At 45.1% G+C, this 22,340-nt stretch overlaps 1 protein-coding gene across 1 annotated transcript; it reads left to right on the forward strand.

Moving 5' to 3' along the window:
- Positions 1-14,977: 14,977 nt before the first annotated feature.
- Positions 14,978-20,638, forward strand: IL1B (interleukin 1 beta). Its single transcript, XM_012742830.3, has 7 exons — positions 14,978-15,083; positions 15,551-15,612; positions 16,166-16,217; positions 17,087-17,288; positions 17,829-17,990; positions 19,183-19,313; positions 20,014-20,638. The coding sequence occupies exons 2-7, from the start codon at positions 15,566-15,568 to the stop codon at positions 20,224-20,226; spliced, it is 807 nt and encodes a 268-aa protein (XP_012598284.2). The 5' UTR covers positions 14,978-15,083; positions 15,551-15,565; the 3' UTR covers positions 20,227-20,638.
- The last annotated feature ends 1,702 nt before the right edge of the window (positions 20,639-22,340 follow it).

A 22,340-nucleotide genomic window follows, 5' to 3' on the forward strand; every position in this document is an offset into this window, starting at 1 on the left:
CTATTCACATGAGTCAGGGTCAGTTGGAACAGTGCGATGGATGAGTGATTTCCTGTAGGGACCTGTCTCAAAAGAAATTGCCCTGCTGGGAAGGAGGGAGGACCCCCACCAAATTGTGTACCCTGCCAGGTGCAGGAAGGAGAGACCATGTCCTCATGCTTCCCATGACTGTTCTCAGAAAAGGAAGAAAGCAAAGGATAGATGGCTGGAGGAGTCAGTGTGGGGCAAAGAAAGGGGTCCAGATTAATTAGGGGGCAGGAAAGTTAGGAAAGGGGTTTCCTAAAGAAATTGGGGCTACAGCAGGAGCTGCCACCACAGCCAGAGCTGCCACCAGCCCGTCAGGTACACAGCTTGACCCTGAGCCTGAACTGGCACAGCCATAGCTGGAACTGCTGCCACAGCTGCCCAAAGGTCTTCTTCAACATAGGTGTTTCCTTCCGATGGAAAGATGGGGTTCTTAGATCTGGCTTCTTGTTCTGCAAACTTCTTGAAGGCTTCTGTCCTCTGCACTAGAATCTTACATTTAATTTGATCTGGTTTGTTCTGACACAGAAGCACAAAAGACTATACATAAGGTATTTTATTCCATTTCCCCACATGATGACAAAACAAACCTAATTGGATAAGAGCATTGTAGTTCAATGAGCCATTAAGGGGCCATATTTCCCCAGACCAAAGAAAGCATTGGGGCCAGGCAATATTATACTAATATATCATTTTTTTCTTCTTCATAGGCTCACAGGCATATTCTGACCAGTTTGCAAAAGATGGTTGGATCAAATTGTTTTTGACAAAGCTAGAACTTGTTCACATGGCCAAACTTTAGTTGCCCCAATAGGTAATATAATGAAAACTATGGACCAAAGTTCTGGCTAAAGCAGCTTTCATGGCAGTTTGAGTTTTTCTTTAAAAGTCCTCTTTAACCTTTTTATATTCTTTCAGTTTCAAATGAGTTTTCAATGTTTTTACATTGTTGCTAGAACTGGCTGCTCCAATTGACCTTGAATTAATGATAACATAGACACTGAGCCCTATCTCAACACCAATAACCCAGCAACCACAGTTCCCAAGCAGGCAGAAAAGAAAATATTTAACAAACTCTACAGTTTAACTCTATAGTGGCAGGTTGACCATTTGAGCTCTAAAATTTTCTTGATGTAATTTTCCCATCAGTTTAAACATGTGCACCATGTGGAGACCAGCTGGAGTCCTAGAAAACCTGGTATCTCTTTAAAACTTTCTTATAGACAGTACATTTATATGCCACATATTAACATAGATAAACACTCAATACAAAGAGAAATTTAAGAGGTTTTAAGCACAAGCCTTGGAAGACCACATCAGACAAAACAAAACTCAAAACAAACAGAATACTTCCAAACAAATTTTTACAAAGGGAAACTGGAGAGAAGTTTTGAAGAATCTTATCTCAAACCAACCAGTACTGCAAATGACCTGTCCTAGGTCCAAATGGCATAACAGACCAAATGGCAAAGACAGAGGATTCCCAGTGTGCATACCAGTTTTGAAGAATGTAGTCCACAGGGTTATATTCAGGGATCAAAGAATTTCCCATAGTCACACACACACAAACACACATACACACACACACTCAAATGGACTGTAGTTCCAACAAATAAACCTAGGGAGTGCCAAATGCAAATAGCTGGAGGTCCTAGTCTCCCAAATGTTTGAGGCTTCCAAGCCAAACAGGATTCCCCTGAAACTCCCCAAATGGAGAGAGGAGTTTTTCTGCTGCCGACTGCCCTCAAACAGCACTCACCTATTGGGGCACAAATGCCAAAATTCAAAAGTCAAAGGTCCATTCTTTCTTGACAATCAGGGATGCATTTGGGGCTGCTGACAGCGAAGTGGTGGTAGAAACCAAAACCAACCTCCAGGAGAAACTCAGCCAGGCAGCTGCTAGGGAGGCCTTAAAGTCTCTCCCCATACAGGCCACCAAATTGTTAATGAACCCACAATAGAGGTGCACTGTTACCGCACAGAAAGCCCATTACTGAGACAACGAGGATTGTCAAGGAAGAAAGTGTTTATTACAGTGGATGCGTCCACTGGGAGGGGGAGATATAAACTGCCTCAGATCTGCCTCCCCAGTCAACAGTGTCAGGGGTTTTTCTGGAGGTGAAATGGATAATGCCCGAGTGAATGAGCATCGTTCCCTGTTTGGGGTGGAGTGCAGGGCACACAGTGCAGTGAGGAATCATGCTTGTACTCACATCTCATGATCAAAAAATGGCAGATAGATTCCTCCCAGGGTGGGGATTTTTAGTGTTATAATAAGCCAGGGATTAATATTGGTCATTCTTCCAGCCTTGTGCACAGGCTCAGTGGGTCCTTGGGCACAATCTGTGGTGGAGTATTGCTTGTCTTGTCTTCTCCGAACAAAAAGGTGGGTAGTTCCTAGAACAAACAGAGGCTCCACTGTTTCTAGGAAAGAAACTCAAAAGGAAATGCATCAGTGCAACAAAAAATTACAAAGTTCTGGTCAGCAAATCTTACTGATGTGGGAACTGGAAACATAGGAGAACTATAAAAAAATGTTTTCTTGCTTATGGAGCTGGTTACATTCTATCTGTGGGATCATAGTTTTCAGGAGTTCTGAGCAATTCTCAGCCATCTCTTTAAATATTGCCTTTTCCATTCTCTCTATTCTCCAGCGGGACCAATGTCACTTCTCATTGTACCCTCTCTATCACTTCTCCTCTCTTTTATAATTCCCACTTAGTTTTATAAATTACTTTTGTAAAATTCCCATTTACTTTTTCTGTCTATGCTGAATTCTTAATAATTTCTTCAGAACTACCTTCTAGTTCATTAATTCTTTCTTCATCTATTTAACCCATGCACTGAGATATGTATTTCAACAATTATATTTTTTACATATAGAAGATTATTTCATTTTTTTCAAACCTGACAGAAAGAAGGAATTTAAGAGATTTCCTTTTCTTACAGGGAGTCCAGAAACATATTTCAAAAACTGTCCCATCTAAAATTTATTTGTTTTGAGTCAGGTGGACCCTACAGAGTCTATACTCAGCCATAAGCATAAATCAGCCAAAAGCAGGAATCTGTATTTCATTCAATAGACAATGAGGGAACCACTAATGAATGGGGGCCAGGGATGATGGGAACCAATCTAGACTTCAGAAAGAAAACTGGCAATAAAGCAATCTGATTCTCGATCTAGTTTTCCTTGTCTCTTAGTATCAGGAGTGCAAGAATCATAGTCTTCAGAAAGGTATGGCAATGGCAATCACGTATTCAGATTTCCTAGGAAAATACAAATTTTAAGTATTTAACCTCACAGCTCTCACATGCATGATGTATTTGTGAGAACTCTAATCCTACTTCTAGCTTGACCAGATACAATCACTGTGAATACGGCCTTCATCATAAATGGAATACATCGGCATTCTGGTTTGTTAGTCAATCCCTTCTGACTCTGAGTTTCATTAATTAGACCCCAAAGAGTTGAATCCCTGACAGTTCAATAGAAAGAAGCAATGTGTGGGCAGGTGATGCTGCAGCCAAGTGTTTGAACAGTGGTGGCCCCACCAAAGGGCAGACACTCCCCAAGCAGCCAGCAAAGCTCATTTACAGCAACCTGGAGACTTGCTGAGGTCCCTCTAAGAATCTGATTCTATGAGTCATGCTCCATGGGCACACCCCAAATTTCTGTTTGTTTTGGAAAACTCAATTACTTACTCTTTACAAAGATACGTGGTAAGAAGAATAATTAAAGCGAGGTGTTCAAAAACAATCAGCTTACTACTCATACTATCAGCAAATTTTGTCAACTCATAAAGTCTGCTAGCAGGCAAGTGAAGAAAGGTGGCATGTGTTCAAACATAAATATAAAATGGTTAAGGAAGAGAAATTGGTAGATGTAACCACACCCAGTTGTATCGGTTACATTTCAAATTTCCTGGTTGCGTTGGTGCAGGTGCCTGACGTGACAGGCGACAGCATGAAGGTGAGGGAGAGGGCTTGGAGGGAGGAAGATGGGGCCCCAGGAGGGCTGGCTGGACTGACCTGGGAGGCACAGGCCGGACCTACTTCAGAGGCGGAGCCCACACTGATGGATGGGGCAGGTGGCGAGGGAGCAGGGAGGATCCCAGGACCAGTACTTACATTTTTACTTGACCAACTGGGTAGTTGGAGTGCCATTTAGTGAGAAGTGGGAGGCTGGGGAGGGATGGGTTGGGCAGGAATAGCAAGAGATCTTCTGTTTAGGACAGAAGCTAAAGGTGCTTAAGCTAAAGGTGCTTATGAGACAACCAGGGGACTAAAGGTGTTAAGCTAAAGGTGCTTATGAGACAACCAGGGACTGTGCCAGGTGTGCAGTCAAAGACGTGAGCCTGGCAGACATCCTGAGCCACCTCCTGAGCCAACACAGAACTTCTGGGCGGCTCACTCGAGTTCTCTCAAATAGGCTCCAAGTGTCACAACATTGATAACCTGTGAACTAGACCACCAGATTAAAACCCCACTGCATGGCTTTTAAAGACCATCTACACAGCTTGGCACACCAGGAAACCACTAAAGCTGCTCCACTCCATTTTTCATAGAAAATATTCCCTACCTGTCCTAAAGCGGGGTTCTGCACCACTCCCAATCCTCTCCTAAGTGCCAGTATTCCTCCTCCCTGGACCAAAACCCTCATCATTTCCCAACATGGATGGGCCTCCATTCTCACTCTGTTCCCCTGACCCCCACTCCCCTACCCTGCCTGGATCCTCCTCCTCAGCCCCAGTCACTGTTTTGTTCCTGAAAGGGGAGAGAGAGAGAGAGAGACAGAGAGAGAGAGAGAGACAGAGACAGAGACAGAGAGAGACAGAGAGAGAATCCAGAACACTTACTGGCTCATGGCTGGGTGGGGCATCTGGGAGGACGGTGGTGTCCTTGGGAAGCCACGCCCTTGGCACTCCGGTCCCCAGCTTTCTCCTTGGCAGACTCCCTGCTACCTTCTTTCCTGCTATGCTATGGCTACAGGGGCTAATTGCCCCACTCACTCTCCCCGGCACGTCTTCCCAGTCTGGCTCAGATGCCACCTCATCCTTGAAAAAGAAAAAGAAAAACTATTACGAACACACTTCATTCCAGGAACACAGCTTATCTCCTCTAACTCTCACAGCTACCATGGCTGGCAGGTGTTATCATACCATTCACGGGTGAGCAAACAGGCTCAACGAGTGCAAGAGGACATAGCTAGTTCATGACAAAGCCAAAACTCAAGCCCGGGTCGGTTGTCACCAATGTCTGTACCCTTGACCACTACATCATTTTACCTCCAAATCCAGCAGCCTTCCATCCTGACCACACACTGGGATCACCTGCTGCCTGGACCATGCCTCAGACCAGTCACGGAGAACCTCCTAGGGTGGGACCCTCCAGAGTAGCTCTCCAGGTGACTCCAGTGTGGACTCAGAACTGAGAACTACTGCTCTACTCTCTCTCCTCCTTCATCTCTTCAAAGGTATCTCCTGCTCCCTCTGAACTCTCACTCCACTTAGTTTCTACCTTCAATCATTCCATCATGCATTCGTTGAGCCAGTCAGTCAGCAGTCACTCACTGTCCCCTCCAGGACGCCAGTCACTGTGCAGGGCTCTGGGATCAATGTGAGACAAGACTGATGCTTCCTCCCCTCATGGAGCTTGCTCTGCAGCCGAAGAGACAGTGGATTAAATGTAGCAGGTGAGAAATGTACACGAATGTGAAAAGCAAAACTTTAAGAACAAAATCTAGAATATCTTTGTGACTTTGGGGTAGGCAGGGACTGCTCACCCACAATACCAAAGGCATAAACCATAAATGAAAAACTGATCAATTTGCCCTCATTTAAATGTTAAACTCTTTAACATTTGAGAAGCACCATTAAAAAGTGATAAGATAGCTGGGCATAGTGGCATGTGCCTGTAGTCCCAGCTACTCAAGAGGGCTACTTGGGAGGCTGACAAAGGAGGGTTGCTTGAGCTCAGGAATTGGAGGTTGCAGTGAGCTATGATGATGCCACTGCACTCTAGCCTGAGCAATGGAGTGAGACCCTGTCTCAAAAAAGAAAAAACTCACCATTCAAAAAATAATAATAAATAAATAAATAAAAAGAACACAATTAAAGACATGATAAACTGGAATAAACTCAAAAGTTAACCAAAATATTTCTAGTAAAATAATAAATACATGAATAAAATATATTTGGTTCATAAAAAAATTGATAAGGTAAGCCACAAACTGGGATACAGTATTTACAACCCATACATTGCACAAAGGATTGGTGGTACATTGCATTCAGGATGTCTAAAGAACTCTTACAAATATATTTTTAAAATAAAAATGATCCAGCAGAAAAAAGTACATGCATTTCATAAGAGTAAATACAAATGACTAGTAAATATTTGAAAAGATGTCAAACCTCATTAAAAATTACAAAAATGGAAATTAAACCACAATAAGATACTATTTTACACAAAATAGAGTGCCTGGCTACACCAAGTGTTACCAAGAATCTGGCATGACAGGGCTGCAGAGATACTGCTGGTGGGTGCCTCAGTCACTACTGCAAACAGTTACAATAAAATGTAATACAACAGGTGGAGCAGAAAGTGACACAGGGCCATAAAGCAGGTGGGACAGGAAAAGGTCCATGAAAACTGAGATCTAAGGGCTGAATTACGGCTATCCAGCTGAAGGGAGGGAAAGCTGTTCCAGGCAGAGGGAGGATGAGCATGGTCTGTTCAAGGCCACGGACAGGGGTGCACAAGGGCCAGGTCAGGAGGCCTAAAATTGTGTCAAAGAGCTTAGATGCTAAGAGCCATGGGAGACTACTGGGGGTTTTAAGCAATGACATACCATTCAGTCATTTGTTTATTAATTCATTCATTGCAAAACTTCACTGGCATCTGCTGTGGGCCAGGCCCCACATAGGTTCTGGCTCTACATGATTGCATCTATTTTGGAAATATCACCCTGGATGTGGAATAAAGTTTAAAATCAAATATGATCAATGTGAAAATAAAACAAACATTAAAATAAAACAAAACCCTCACACAATAACAACCAAAAGAGTCCAAAGCAGAATGAAAGCTTTCCTGGAGGACCTGGGGTGGGTTTGACTGGCACAGGACCCGAGAGAAGTTTCTGAAGTTGTGAAGTTGCATAACCTTCTGAATCTTTATAGGGGTTTAGGTCACACAGGTAAATGCATTTGCCAAAATCCAGTGAGTGAACACCTAGGATTATTGTATTTCATTCAATGTCAATTTTATATCTAAACAAAAACCTATAAACAAGAATTGAACTCCAAATGCTGAATTCTGTAATTTAATATGAACTGTATCAGAATAAAAGAACTGTGGTTGGATGGGTAGATGAACAGGATGGGTAGATGAACAAATATGTGTAGAACAAGCATAGGAAAATGTTATTGGTAGAATATAGGTGGTGCACATATTGGTGTTAAATATTTTCAATTATGTTGTGTGCTAGAAATGATTTATAATAAAAATGTTGGGAACATAAAAAAAAAAAAAGAATAAGTGGAGGCTCACACAACTAGAGGTAGAGGGACCACTGAGGAGTTGAACTGGGAGTTGTCTGGACCATGGCAATAACAGAGATAGAGGACATAAATGCACAGAAACATGTGGAAGGCGAAGGAACCAGACATGACTATTGATCAGATATGGGGTAAGAGCGGTGGGTGAGAAGAAAGCCTCAAGTTGATAGTCCCAAGTATCTAGATGGATGGTAAGATGAGCATGGGCCAGGAATCAAAGAGGACTGCGGGGTGTGGGTGGTATGTCAGTATGGAATCTTTAAGGGGTGGTCAGAAGACTATGCAGGAGACTGGGAAGGGAATAGCAGAAGGAAGACCATGTGGTGTTGCAGAAGCTGGGACAGGAGGAGGTTGTAGTTCAAGAAGAAATGAAAATGATCAATGGTGTGAAATGCTGCAGGGAAAGTTGTTTTAAAATGCTGAGAATTAATTATTCATTGACCATGGGACAGGAATGACTTTCATGAGGGAAGCTTTGAATAAATGGTGGGGAAGCAAACTTGCTGAGGGCTGAGGAGTGGGAGGATAAACTAGTGAAGGCACTCTCGAGAGAGAGGAACAAAACAGTGGGTAGGGAGAAGGTATTGCCTCATTGTCTTATTTTGTTTTGTTTTAGATCAGCAAGACTTGAATGCATCTGGTGAGAAGAAGCCAGTAGAGAGTACAAAATTAAAGAGTTGGGTCTTGCTGTCCACATTTTAAACATGAAGACATCAGGCCAGGAAGTTGAGTGACTTCAGGGGCACAGCTGGGAGGGCAGAGCTACATTCAATCTCTTCTTTGGTTTCTCCAACTTCCCCACTGAGTGCCTTTGCAGTCCCCCAGCCCACTTGTTGAGTGCATACCATAGGCAAGATGGCACAGGAGGAGTGGGTGTGTGCGATTTTGTCACTGCCCTCTAGGAACTTATACACTGGGGAGGAGGGCCAACCAGTCACATTCAGAGCAACCCCTACTAACTAAGGAGCCCCGTTCCCCGGGGGAGGCTACGTTGAAAGGTTCTTTTCTAGGTATTGAGGTGATGGGTCTGTTTGGCTCAGTCTGTTTGCTCGTTCTAGTCAGAAAGAAAGATTGATTCCTTTCTGACTAGAACTTTTAGAGAGTAAAAGGAAACTTCCATGCTCTAGCACAAAATGAGCCTGAAGTGAATTCTATTGTACCCTTGATATTTCAAAATAGTGTCGCCTATAAAAATCAACCTTTGGAAGGAGGAAGTCAAGGAACTTGCTGGATTTCACAAAGGCTAGCTAATTTATTGAAATCCAGTTGTCTACAGAATAACATCATTAAAGAAAAAATTATCCAATGATACTTGTTAATACACAGTAAGGAAGACTTTATTCAAGACGACCAACATACATATAGGGACCACTGCAATGTTTTCTTGCAGTGCAGGAAGAGAATTTGGGCTCAACTCTGAATACAGCATAGGCCAGTGGGAACTTACAGCCAAGGAGCAGGGTGGGGGTCCATGGATGGAAAATTACTAAAAGAAAATGTCAGTGATAAAGGGGGTTCTGGCTACACTAAGCTAACAGGATCCTTTCCAAAGGCAGGCCAGGGTGGACAGACGTCACCTGGGAGATAGTGGAAGATAAGAAATCCTATTAACTATCAAGGGCGATCAGATATCAAGCACAGAGGGTTCTTGCTAAAATGACTTAGCAGGGTTCTTGCTGAAACAGGATTTTGTAAGGAAGTGCACAGATGGGCTTAGGACGTGGTTCAGGAGTCGGACTAAAATTTGGTCAAGCAGAGAATCTTGGTGAACATTAGAGCTAAATGGTCTGGCAAACAGTAGATGCTAAGCCAGCAAGGGTGATATGAGTTCAGAGACAATGTTAAGGGTTTATTCCCTGCCACCCCACCCCGCCACCCCCATCTCCACTCAGTCCAGTCCAATCCCCTTGTAAGGAGACAGTCAGGCGGGGTCCCAAATTCTGGCGACAGGACTGACTGGGCAACTTCCGCTGAAGAGTGACCCAGGGTTGGTGTTGAGATTTCGGGGCCCTGGGTTTCCCCAAGAGCACAGTGCAGTGCCGTGCCCTCTCTCCACCCCAGCACCCAGCGTGGGCAGGAAGAACTCGAGCTAGAAGTCAGGTATCTGCGCTGGGGTCTCAGACCTACCTGATCTGCCAGCAAGCCTCGTTCCTCAGCTAGAACCTGACCTTGGGAGCTCTGTCAGAGAGGTGAGCTGGAGGTCTCAGGTGCCTTTAAGCCCCTTTGGAGGAGGACTCTGCTGGGGAAGATCATTCTCTGGACAGAACAAGCAATTTCAGAAGGAAGTCCCATGCAGAAGTGAGAGAAGGCAGGGAAACTTGCCCAGTCAGCTAGAGCAGAGCAATCTACCAGGAAGGACCCAGGGACGTGATCCTCTGACCCAAAGGCACTGAACTAAATGACTCTAAAATACTTCCCAGGGCTCACATTCTTTGGAGAACAGGGAGTAAAACCTAAGACAGGAGCCAGCAAGAACTAGCAAGTGAGGACTTGTGAAGAGGTGGCTCATTTGATCAGTCTCCACTCAACAATTTTAATCACCCAGACTAGCCTCAGGACACATGAACAAGTCGCAGGGCCTGCTCTGATTGAGCACACATCATCCGTTAACTTTGACAGATTCTTTCTGGAACTATCACACCAAACACCTCTTCTTGTAAAAACTATTTGGCCCTGTGTGATAGCCTCATAGATTCTACATGAGATGCTGGTAGATTTTCCAACCCACAAGCATCAAGGAGGAAAAGAAACCCCAAATCAGAGGTTGGCAAATTCTGGACTAACTATCCATGGCATTAAAGGTTTGCCTTTACACAGAAGTCTAACACCTTTTCACAATCAAACATCTTTATTTTACATTGCTCAGTAATTAGGGGAGATCAACCATCTAGAGTCTGGGTCCTGAACTTGGCCAACAAATGCACCCATCAAATCTTGAGCAGCCTTGCTAAGAACTTCCTCTCCCAGAATATAGAAAACTCAGTTCCAGCCAACGAGGAGGAAGTGACTGAAGAAGTGAAATTCACAAAGTCCTAGAAGGAAATGCCAAATCACCTTTGATTATGTAATAACCAGGGAGTAGAATACAGACCCCACAGACATTTCAGGAGAGAATATTTTGTCACCGATTTTAGGAGAGGAGTATTTTTAAGCATCATAAGCACACAATTCCAAGGATAGAAACACTAATGGGATTTTTTTTGACAGTGCTGGAACAAAGTCTTAAAGAAGAATAAAAGGACAAAAGAAATCCAGCAACAGATCTGCCAGAGCAGGTGAGAAAGTGAACAGGCATAAAGAAGGAACTCAGAGAAGGGAAGAGAGAGAACCAAAAGCCCTGATTTGGAAAGTCCCAGTGCTACCCTCAGAGAAGGAGAAAGAAGCAGTATGTCATGTCAGGAGGAGAAAGGAGGGAGGGGAAGGGAGCAGAACACACCCTAATCCTAAAAAGACAGTGTGGAAATACATGGGGGTAGAGTTGCTGAGATATGTGAACCTGCCAAGCCAATGTGATTTAGAATATGATCAGATCCTTGAGAAAGGGGTCCACAGATGGGCACTGTGGGGGCAGGAAGAGACAGGGGCAATAGACGTTTGTAACAATTAAATGTGAGAAAGAAGGATCTGGTTTGGGTTCAACTAACCCATGTTTGAGTTGTGCTTCCACCACTTACTATTTATGTGGTCTTAGGTAAGTTACTTCTCTTAGCCTCAGTTCCCTCATAGGTGAAATGAGTCAATACTATCTACCTTAAAGATTATTGTGAGGACTAAATAAGATAATGAGAAAAAAGTACCTGGCACTTACTAGGTGCTCAATAAAGAAAAGCTTTTTAAAAAAGTATTGTTTTTTAAATTTGTATGTAAGAAAAATGGTATAATACAATGTTATAAGACAGGGGCCTGCAACCTATGACCTGCAGGACAAATCCAGCCCAGCCCATTCATTTACCTCTGGTCTATAACTGCATTTCTGAAACAACACAGAGTTGAGTACTTGCACCTGAAACATTGACTGTCTGGCCTTTTATAGAAAATATTTCCAGAACCCTGGGTATCAGAGCCTTCTCTATGCATAGTTCATTCTCATAAAGTGTGAGAAAAGATATAGAGTAGGAAAGCCCTGCCATCTGCCTTACCCACCCAGGGGCTTTTTCTGGTGGATCTAAAGAAAAGACAAGGTTTTATTGGCCTCTCAAAGGTAGAATAATAACTCAGGCAGTAGGGAAAAGCCACTGGAGACTATATACCTAACCAGACCCAGCCACCTGCTCATATATCTAAGCCCTCTTTGTTCTAGACCAGGGAGGAGAATGGAATGTCCCTGGATTCTACCTGTTCCCTCTCTCAGCGCCTGGATCCAAGAAGGGGAACAGGCCCATTGGAGCCGATGCCATAAGATGAAGGGCAGAGGTCTCAAAACTGAAAGTCATATTGCCCAAATAATCCCAGAAGCAGAAAGAAAAGAAGAGAAATATCCACAGAGGCAGGTGTGGGTACACAGGATATTATTCATACTTTCAGATACCAAAGAGACCCATGAAAATGATAGGAGAAAAATGACAGACTGTCAAGTACAATGTTAGGAAGCCAATGCCAAGACCGAGAAGGGGCTTGGGGGAAATGGTGGCGGCAGTCATTGCTTGGATCTGTGCAAGAGGATGACCAAGAAAGGAATAGTCCACTGCAGAGAGCAGACATCACTACATGGACACACAATAATATAAGAACTAACCCATGATTATTTTGCTTGTCTTCTTGTTCAAAATGGTTGAAGACCACTGGGGTCAGGTCAACCTTGTGACAGGTTAGGAAGCCCAAGATCAGAGACAATATGGCACCAGGGCACTTGCTGCTTTGAGTAAATGCCAGTCTCATGTCTTAGAGGAATGAGCTGCCAGGTAGAGAGGAACTTGCAACTGAGAAGGGCATGGGTGACTCAAGAGCTGAAGAATTCCCCAAAAGCTGGAGCTTCCCATGGCATCGTGGCATTGCCACCTCCCTGCTTTTGACCATTTCCTTGGGGCTACATCACCATCTATATCACCGTCACTCTTCTGCTCCCACCCTTAATGCAACTATTTCTGTAGTGAGACATTTTCCACTCATTGGGGACCGGAAGGAAGTGCTGTGGCCTGAGCAGTCCCCTTAGGAAGCCAGAGTTTCGTGCAGACCTTGCACAACTTGCCTGCTTGACACAAGAGGTTTCACTTCCTGAGATGGACAGGGTGGTGGCAGGTTTTGGGTCCAGGCTACAGGGCCAGGATGAGACATGGCAGAACTGTAGAGACTGTTGCATCAAGGGGCATTACCTTATGGTTCCAAAAGTTCTCTGGAGCAGAAAGAATCAGGGGCTGAATACTAGCATCACTTCAACCACACTGTGATATTGGATGAGTCACTTCACCCTTCCTGGTCTTGGTTTCTCCGTCTGTTATTCACATTCAAGTAGCTTCCTGTGTCTTCATCTCCATGGTCCCACTAGATCCTAGCAGACAATCTTTAGGGCTCCTTTCAGCAGGCAGAGTCTGAGGTACTGGAATGCTACGATTAGAAGATGGAGAAGTGGAAATAGCTCTAGGTTGCTGACCTATATCCCAAGCCCCAGAGGAGAATAGATTAACTCAGAGCTGACACTTGTGTCCCTTGCATAGTCCCCTTTCTGTCACTGGCTTTCATCCCCCTTTGTGCAGTTTGTAATCCCCCCAGCAGACCGAGGGCATCTCTGTGTGCCCTGTCAGGAAAGCCCACAGTCACCGGACCACGAGGCCTTGCTGGCTGCAGCACAGACTCCGAGGAAGGTGGCAGTTCCTACAGTGGGGCTTGGGGCCCAGGGCTTAACTTGCAAAGTGGATCCTATGGAGGCAAAACAGAGGAGTCCCCTAGGCCACCCAAATGGAGCCTCTGCAGGATCAGACACCAAACTTTGTAAAGGCTCAGAGTTGGGAACTGATTTTTGCTTACCAAACTCACAAGAAACTCATGCATTGAACAGCCCTTAGATTGCCTGTGGAAAATGTAACTTACCAAAGATGGAATTCTTGTGTCTGCCTTCCTGGTATCAAGGTAGTGGTTGCCAAAGTAAGAATCAAAAGGCTGCTTGGTGAGCAAGCCCACGAAGCTGCCCCTGCCCTGCAGCAGAGCCCACTTCCCTCACGCCAGACGCCTCACTCTCAAACCCACTCACAAGGGGTCCCTCCCCTGGGTCACACAGAACAAGCACAGTGCCTGGCACGTAGCAGGCACATGCTTATTTGAATGAAAATGCTGCCAAATTCCCACTTACCCATTCAGGCAGCAAACACTACTGCCTGAATTCACATGCCAGACACTGTGCTAGACTTGGCTCAAAAAGAGTTTGCAGCCTCCTGGGGGAACCAGAAAATTCAGCAAGATTTCAAGTCAGTGCTGTAAGAAGTGCTCTAATGTAAATGTGGCAAAGGGACTAGGGAAGGTGTTCCTAGACTCCGTGTACCATTTATAACCTGCTCGCTCCTTCATTCTACAATGGAATGCTACCCCAGGGTGGTACCCAGAGCAGGCACTCTGCTAGCCTCTGAGTTAAACAGAATCTGGTAACTCTTAGTGTCACCAAAAGGTATAGTCTTAGCTGGATATTCTTATAGAAACAATATTCCACCTTTCAGAGTTTACTGAAACATTCTTTTAGGCAGAGAGTATCTCCTCCGCATTTCAAAAAGGGATTGTGATCATGCACGCTTGACTTATTCACCACCTTATCAAAGTATGACTTAATTCAGGGTGTTTCACTGGTCACCTAGCATTGATATGGTTTCACCATGAGATTAATGAGGGCAACAGCTTCTGGTCTTATAGGGTTGCATGAGCTTGTCTCTGGGATTCCCCCAGCTCTGTCAGGAGCCTGCACACATGCACACCTGTACGTCACCTGCCCCATCCACAGGAGGTCAAGTGTTTCCCCAGAGGCTCCTGCAGTCAACAGAGGGCTCCTAGGTAGAAAACAGGGCCCTCACTCCAGACAGGGAAGGGCATTGTCACTTCATTATACCCATTTATCCAGGTAGGAAGGTTCCCAAGGAGGTGAGTGAAGGAATGTATTTGTGTGTGTAGATCTGTACATCCTCCACTTTGGCCCAGATAGCCTAAATTTACGCATTCTTCTAACCCAGGAAAATCCAGCATTTTAATATTGACATCAACTGCACAGTGATTATCAGAAAAACAATGCATGATGACACATTTGCAAAATGTGTCATAGTTTGCTACTCCTGCCCTTCCACGAACTAGAGAGTTATTTATCAGCTCCCTTCCCTAAAAGTTCACACGAATCCTCTGGTTTTTTTTTTTTTTTTTACTTGCTTGCAAAATCAATTCTTCAAAGGGGAAATTTCTCAGCTCTCCACTTCTGCTTTTGAAGGCCATAAAACAGCGAGGATGAAACTGGCAAGTAGCAAACCTCTCTGAGGCACGAGGCACAAGGCACGACAGGCCACTCTGGGATTCTCTCCAGTCTTCTTTGCTGAAGTATGACTTTAACTAGCTCTTCCTTACAGCGAGGGACTAAGGGAGTCTCTCGCTCTCTCTCTATTTGCCTCTTTCTCCCCCTCTCCCTCTCTCCTCATCCATCCCTCCCTCACTCTCTCCCTGAGGGCTGGATTTTTTGCCAAAATGTTATGTGTAGTAATGCTATGACTTTTTAAATATTCTGGGAGTGAATACTACTTATCTAGCAGCTGGCATCTGAGAGATCAGTGTCAAACTCTCTCTGCTCCAGGTCTCCTAGCAAGTATGCTTCTGGTTTGGGTTCGGTTTATCAAATGCTTTTTCTCTAGACTCAAAGAATCTCTCTTTCATGCATTCATTCATTCATTCAGAGACCGTTTCTTTGCATGCCTGCCAGGTATTAGACGCTATGGGAAATTCACATGTAGAGAAGTAGCCTTCATGGGGAGTGGCACTGCAAGGGGTCACTCATTTTCTCCCCTTTACAGGTGTCTGAAGCAGCCATGGCAGCAGTACCCGAACCCGCCAGTGAAATGATGGCTTACTACAGGTCAGTGGAGGGACCATGACCCACAACGTGGGCAGGGATCCTCTTTCAAGAGTGGAATGTTATCTGTGCTTGTAGACCAGACCTGTCCCCAAAACTGCCTCTTTCAGTGGCAAACAGTCTTCCGAGTAAACCTGTTTTAAAGACTGATTTCCCACTGCAAGTCCAGCCGTGGGACCCCAAGGCCATCTGGACGCTGTTCTGCAGGGGCATCCTGCAGATGGCAGATGGGAAGAAAAGATTCCAAGTAGATAATACATAGAACCCCTTGGCAGAGCTTGGCTTGCAGGAGAGGGAGAGCTCAGGTTTTAGCAGACTCTGCTGGGCTGGAGGCTATGTCTCAGGATCCAACAGGGAGCACCTGGGGTGTCTACCTGCCAAGCTCAGAGTCTGCCTCCACATATCACCTGGAACTTGCCAGGAGTCTTCAGGCAGATTTGAATAACATGCTATTTGTAGATTTCTATTAAGAAAATAGTGAAGACTTGTATTCAGGGAAGGAAAAATAACCCTGTTTAGGAGACATAATTGAGCCATGTCTTTGTTTTTATTACAGTGGCAATGAGGATGACCTGTTCTTTGAAGTCGATGGCCCAAAACAGATGAAGGTAAGATGATGGGCATAGCTCCCAACCTATGGAGGGGCTCTGACATAGGGAAAGCTCAAAGAAAAGTGTTCTGGGCCACTTTGTCCCTATGGCATTTTGTGATGGAATAGCTTTCACCTCTTCCAGTGAGACAGATATGGGCTGCATCACGTGCTGACCTGGCCTCCATAACCACCACAGCCACTCCCTAACCCTGGCCATGGTGGCCATGCTTGGGGGCGGGGAGGAGGATGTGGTGGTGATAACATTTGCTGTTTCACACTAGGAAATCAGCCGAATCTTCAACACAAGTTTGAGTCTCCTTCTAGGGGATGGGTTCAGCCTAAGTTAATCACTTGAGTTAAACTCTAAAACCAGAGAAGATGACCTTAAGAATTAATATATGTCTACCCCCTTGAGGGTAGGATAGTAGTTGCTCCCTGGGATGTAGCTTATGACAAGAAGACATAGATGATGTAAACAAAGAGATTAATTGAGATTTGAAAGAACACTTGCTGTTTGACCTCAAATTATTAGAGTATTAGTGACATAAAGACACTAAATGTAAGACACAAAAAAAGACACAAAACGTAAGACGGGATAATTGTATGGTGTAGGTGGGGCATGTATAAAAAAGATAAACAAGGTAGAAATGGGATTTGTTCTAGAAGAATAGAATAGAAGGTGTCAGAAAGCCCACATTCTGGTTTGGGGTCTTCCTCTAACTTGCCATGTGCCTTTGGGAAAGCCATTTACCTCTCTGGGCTTCAGAGAGACAAGGATTATTGTCAGGAGCTGGGTTATCTCTGAGGCCCCTTTCTCCTCTCTGCTGTCGAAGCAGGAGCTTGCTGGCCGGACCACCTCACCACACTCACCCCCTTTCCCCACAGTGCTCCTTCCAAGACCTGGACCTCTGCCTTTCGGATGGTGGCATCCAGCTACACGTCTCCCACCAGCACTACAACAAGAGTTTCAGGCAGGTCGTGTCGGTCATCGTGTCTATGGAGAAGCTGAGGAACAAGGCAGCTGTCTGCCCCAAGGCCTTCCAGGAGGATGACCTGAGCACCTTCTTTCCCTTCATCTTTGAAGAAGGTACTTAGCGACAGCTGAGCAGGCGGCAGATCTCTGCTTACGTCCTTCTCAGGGGCCAGCAGGCAACGGTCAGCTAAACTCCCCAGGGCTGAAGCCCTTTAGAGGTAGAAGGCCCAGCAATGAGAAGAAAACAAAGAAGCTTAGAAACCAAGTCAATCATCTCTTTGGTTGCAACTATTCTTAAAAGAAGACCTCGATAACGATTGGCATTTGCAACTTCCTCACCATTCTCGGTGTGCTTTCACTTAAATTGTCCCCTGCCAGCCTCCCCACCCCGCTGTTGGGCTGGTGTTATTGCTACTGCACATGAGTAGCTCTGTTGCTAGTCCACAGTGAGCCAAAGCTTGAACCCACGTCTTATGGTGCCAGATGCAGCATTCCTACCCGCCCCACTCCCGATTTCCTCCCCACCGATGTTGTAATCCGGCTCTGATTGGACATGCTCAAATGTCTTCCAAGAAACCAAATTCTGCTGCCTCACATCAATGAGCCCGCCCTTCTGATTTTATGCCTAAACAGTATATGTGCTGCACGTTTCAGAACCCATCATCTTCGACACATGGGACGACGGCTTTGTGTGCGATGCTCCTGTGCGGTCGCTGAGCTGCACACTCCAGGACACACAACAGAAATGCCTGGTGATGTCCGGCCCATACCAGCTGAACGCCCTCCACCTCCAGGGACAGGATCTGAACCAACAAGGTAACTGGAGACACCTTGGTTTCCCTTCCTGGCCTCCTGGCAGATTATTAATTCTCTGTGTTTTGGGCAAAGTAGAATGTTAAGGCAAATGATCAACCTAAGAGAAAAGACACATATAAAAAATATATATACACTTTTGCTTTGGTCCTAGCAATGAGGCCAGTTAGATTGTGTGGGTATGTGCTTTTTTTAGCAAGAGGTGTGAGTTCGAGAAATTAGATGGCTCAGGCACTGCCAGGACCACATCCAGCTGAGTCACTTAGGCAGAGTGCCATGTCAACGCTTCCAGGACATGCAGCCATTTGATGGGCATGCCCTAACTGCCTGTGGGTTCTTTCTGAGGTGGGAACTGCAGTGGTGAAGTGATAACGTGCCCATCCCTGGACCCAGCCCTGCCCACTTTCCCCAACATCCTTCCCCCCAGTTCCAGATGGGGCCTTGTGGGGAAATTTTACTGACCAGTAGGAGCTTATATCTTTCTGCTGTAACTGGCAGATGTTTCCATGTGGTGAACTCATCATAAGCTGTGAGGATCTGCCTGGCACCGTGCCACTGAGGCTGGAGCCCATGTGCAGGGCTGTGGGCGGGCAAGGGAGCAGCGACACTGGAGGGTGGCGTCACTAGGGAAAGCTTCCTGCTCTCAGCCAGGCCAAGGGAATCCTGTTTCTTTAGAACGGGGAGGTGACATTGGCCCCAGGGCCCACTTGAGACTGTTGTGACTAAGAAAGATCAAAATCGAGTGTCTCTCTTTGGAGCCACTTTTCCTAGCCAAGTCTGTCCTCTCCCAGTTCTCCCCACCAGCTATTCCATGTTCCTAAAAGAGCTCTGGTGCCTGCTTCTTGCAGAGGCTCAGCTCACCTCTTTCCTCGCTTTCCATACTGATCGAATTGTTCTGCTCACGCAGATGGGCACGCTGCCAAGCATTTAGAATGTAGGCCCTCCTTTATTCTTCATGGCCACTGCTATGAGGACCTGAGAAAGCCTTGGACCTTTTCTGGGGAAACCCTGAATCAACAAACTGACCCTACTGTTGTCTGTGAGGAGCCAAGTTAGCCCGTCTGTCAGGCCAAAGGAACCTCACTGTGGGTTCCCACGGAGGACGCTAGATTGTACGTGTCCTGTCCAGGGGGTCCGGGGGTTGAGCTGGCTCTGCACTGCTGTGTCCCTAACCACAAGACTCTCCTTTCCTCAGTGGTGTTTTCCATGAGTTTTGTGCAAGGAGAAGAAAACAGTGACAAAATACCTGTGGCCTTGGGCCTGAAGGGAAAGAATCTGTACCTGTCCTGTGTGATGAAGGATGAGAGGCCCACCCTGCAGCTGGAGGTGAGTGTCAGGGACTGAAGCTCTTGGCAGCCTCCCACTATCACTTCTCCCTGCCCCCAACCCACCCCCGAAAATGTAGGAGCAGGTCTACTCAACAGCGTTGCATCAGTGTAAATAAATTTAATATACGTTTTAACTGTATGCAACCTTCACTCCCACTGTAGAAAACTAAATCACTTTGTTGATGTTATTATGCCCTGCTTTTGTTAACCCCCCAACAGATTATGCATTGTTAGAGTTGCTCTCATCTGACAGATGACACTTTGAGGAACTAATCCACTGAAGGGACTTATCATCATCGCCACTACACTCCCCAATTGCCCCCTCCTGCCACCGCCAACTCCAGCTTTCCCAGCAAAAGCTTCATTTCCAAGTTAATGTCACTCTAGCCAGGCCATAAGGAAGAATACAGCAGAAGCCCCTGGAAACTAGGTACTCCAAAAAGTTCTGGCCTCATTTTCACTCTTTAAAAATATTCTCACTTACATTATGCTGTGAGCATTTGGAACTAAGTTTCAGAAAAGAAGAAGGGCTCTTTCAGTAACCACACAGAAAGGCAGGTCCGGAACATAACTCAGGAGTCTGGTTCCTGTCCTGTAGTCTACTCAGCCACTTCCTCTCCAGCCGACCCAGAGGACATCTTTACAGCAATGTCTTTGTCCCTTCCATCACAAAACGTCTTATTTCTCTTTTGCTGCAGAGAGTGGACCCCAAAAACTACCCAAAGAGGAAGATGGAAAAGCGATTTGTCTTCAACAAGATAGAAATCAAAAAGAAGATGGAATTTGAGTCTGCCCAGTTCCCCAACTGGTACATCAGCACCTCTCAAGCGCAAAACATGCCCATCTTCCTGGGAAACACCAGAGGCGGCCAGGATATAACTGACTTCACCGTGCACTTCTTGTCTTCCTAAAGGGAGCTGCAGCCAGAGGGTCCAAGGGTGCTGAATGCAGGCTGACGGGAAAGGACAGGAAGGGTTTTGAATGGGCTGCAGGCTGGGCTTTGCTGTTGTCTACACTAACAGCCCAGCTGCCTTCCCTGGGGTAGGGATAAGGAGATCTGCCCACCTGCCGGGAGGATCAGCTCTCTCTTCCCAGGGCAATCCTCACCTCTCCAACACACTCAAAGCCAGCCTGACAGAAACCATGGCACACGTGGTTCAAGGAAACCCTCTGTCCTTTGTTCCTTGCTTCTGATGAGCAACCACTTAACTATTTATTTATTTATTTGTTTGTTTGATTGGTCTGTTTAATTTAATTTAAGAGGGCCCAAAAGAAGTAGCAATGTCTGTGAAAGAGCCTAGTTTTTAATATCTGTGGAGTCAATTTAATTTGGACTGGTGTGCTACCTTTCAATGTAGTCCTTTTGCTGAGACTGAAAATATATAAGCTCTCATTATTTAAATGGGAATATTTATAAATGAAGTATGCTCACATTGTTTCAATGGTTTTGAAATAAAGTTCACAGAAAAAAAATTTTTGTCTACACTGATGATTGACTCGTCTTGGATTTAATATCAAAAGATAAAGATAAATGGGGTTGTGAGTGTTCTCTTTGGCAGGCGAAAGCCTACTCCACATTGCTGAGTGCTGCAAAATACCAAGAAATATCCCTGACCACCAAAGACAAGCCTTCCAACCCACCCCCTTTATTTCTGTTTTTCTTTTTCTTTTTTTTTTTTTTTTGAGACAGAGTTTCACTCTGTTGTCCAGTCTAGAGTGCCATGGCATCAGCCTAGCTCACAGCAACCTCAAACTCCTGGGCTCAAGCCATCCTTCTGCCTCTGCCTCCTGAGTAGCTGGGACTACAGGCATGCACTACTATGCTTGACTAATTTTATATATGTATATATATATGTGTATATATATATATATATTATTTTTTTTAGTTGGTCAATTAATTGCTTTCTATTTTTTAGTAGAGACGGGGTCTCACTCTTGCTCAGGCTCAGGCTAGTTTCGAACTCCTGACCTTGAGTGATCCTCCTGCCTCAGCCTCCCAGAGTGCTAGGATGACAGGTGTGAGCCACCGTGCCTAGCCTGTTTCTGTTTTTCAACAAAAGGATATTCAGTGCACATCTGGAAAACAGGACCAGCTGAAGCATTATATGGAGCAAGGTGGTGGCAACAGCTGCCAATGATTTCTCTATCCATTTATTTATTTATTTTTCCTTTTTTTTTCTTTTTTTTTTATTTCAGCATATTATGGGGGTACAGATTTTAAGGTTTCAATAAATGCCCATTTCCCCCCTCCCCCCACACGTCTGAGTCTCCATCATGACCATCCCCCAGATGGTGCACATCTCACTCATTATGTATGTATATACCCACCCTCCTCTCCCCTCCCCCCTGCCCAATACCCTATTACTGTAGTACCTATGTGTCCACTTAGGTGCTACTCAGTTAATACCAGTTTGCTGGAGAATATATCTGGTGCTTGTTTTTCCATTCTTGGGATACTTCACTTAGTAGTATGGGTTCCAGCTCTAACCAGGAAAATATAAGATGTGCTATATCACCGTTGTTTATTTAACAAATATCTACTGAGCAAATGCTCTGAACTCGGAGATGGAGTACAGAGACAGGAAAGGTAAGAAGTTTCTGGTTAGGTAGGAGAGGAAGATTTGTGTGAGCAAAAATACGGCAACATGACAAGAGTAAAATAAATACCAAAGGTGTGGCCAGGAAGGAGGGAGGAGATCTGATGAGAAGGACGGAGGGACAAGGAGAGTGACATATGAGTCGGGCCTAAAAGGATGAGCAGAAGCTCTCCAGGTTGAAAAGAAAAGAAAGGGCACTCAAGATAGAGGGATCAGCATGAACAAAGGCATGGGGGTGTCACAATGAATGATACAAAAAGTGAACTTTCAGGATTGCTGAAGTCACCAGGAGCAAAGTCAAAACACAAAATAGACCAGGGCAAAAATATTTACTCATATCCCAGATAAAGGGATCATTTGTTCAACATATGAAGAGCTTCATCAAAACATTAGAAAAAACAAGAACAAAAATTCAACAAACAATAAGC

The sequence above is a fragment of the Microcebus murinus genome, chromosome 3, assembly GCF_040939455.1.
Source record: "Microcebus murinus isolate Inina chromosome 3, M.murinus_Inina_mat1.0, whole genome shotgun sequence".
Lineage (NCBI taxonomy): Eukaryota > Metazoa > Chordata > Mammalia > Primates > Cheirogaleidae > Microcebus > Microcebus murinus.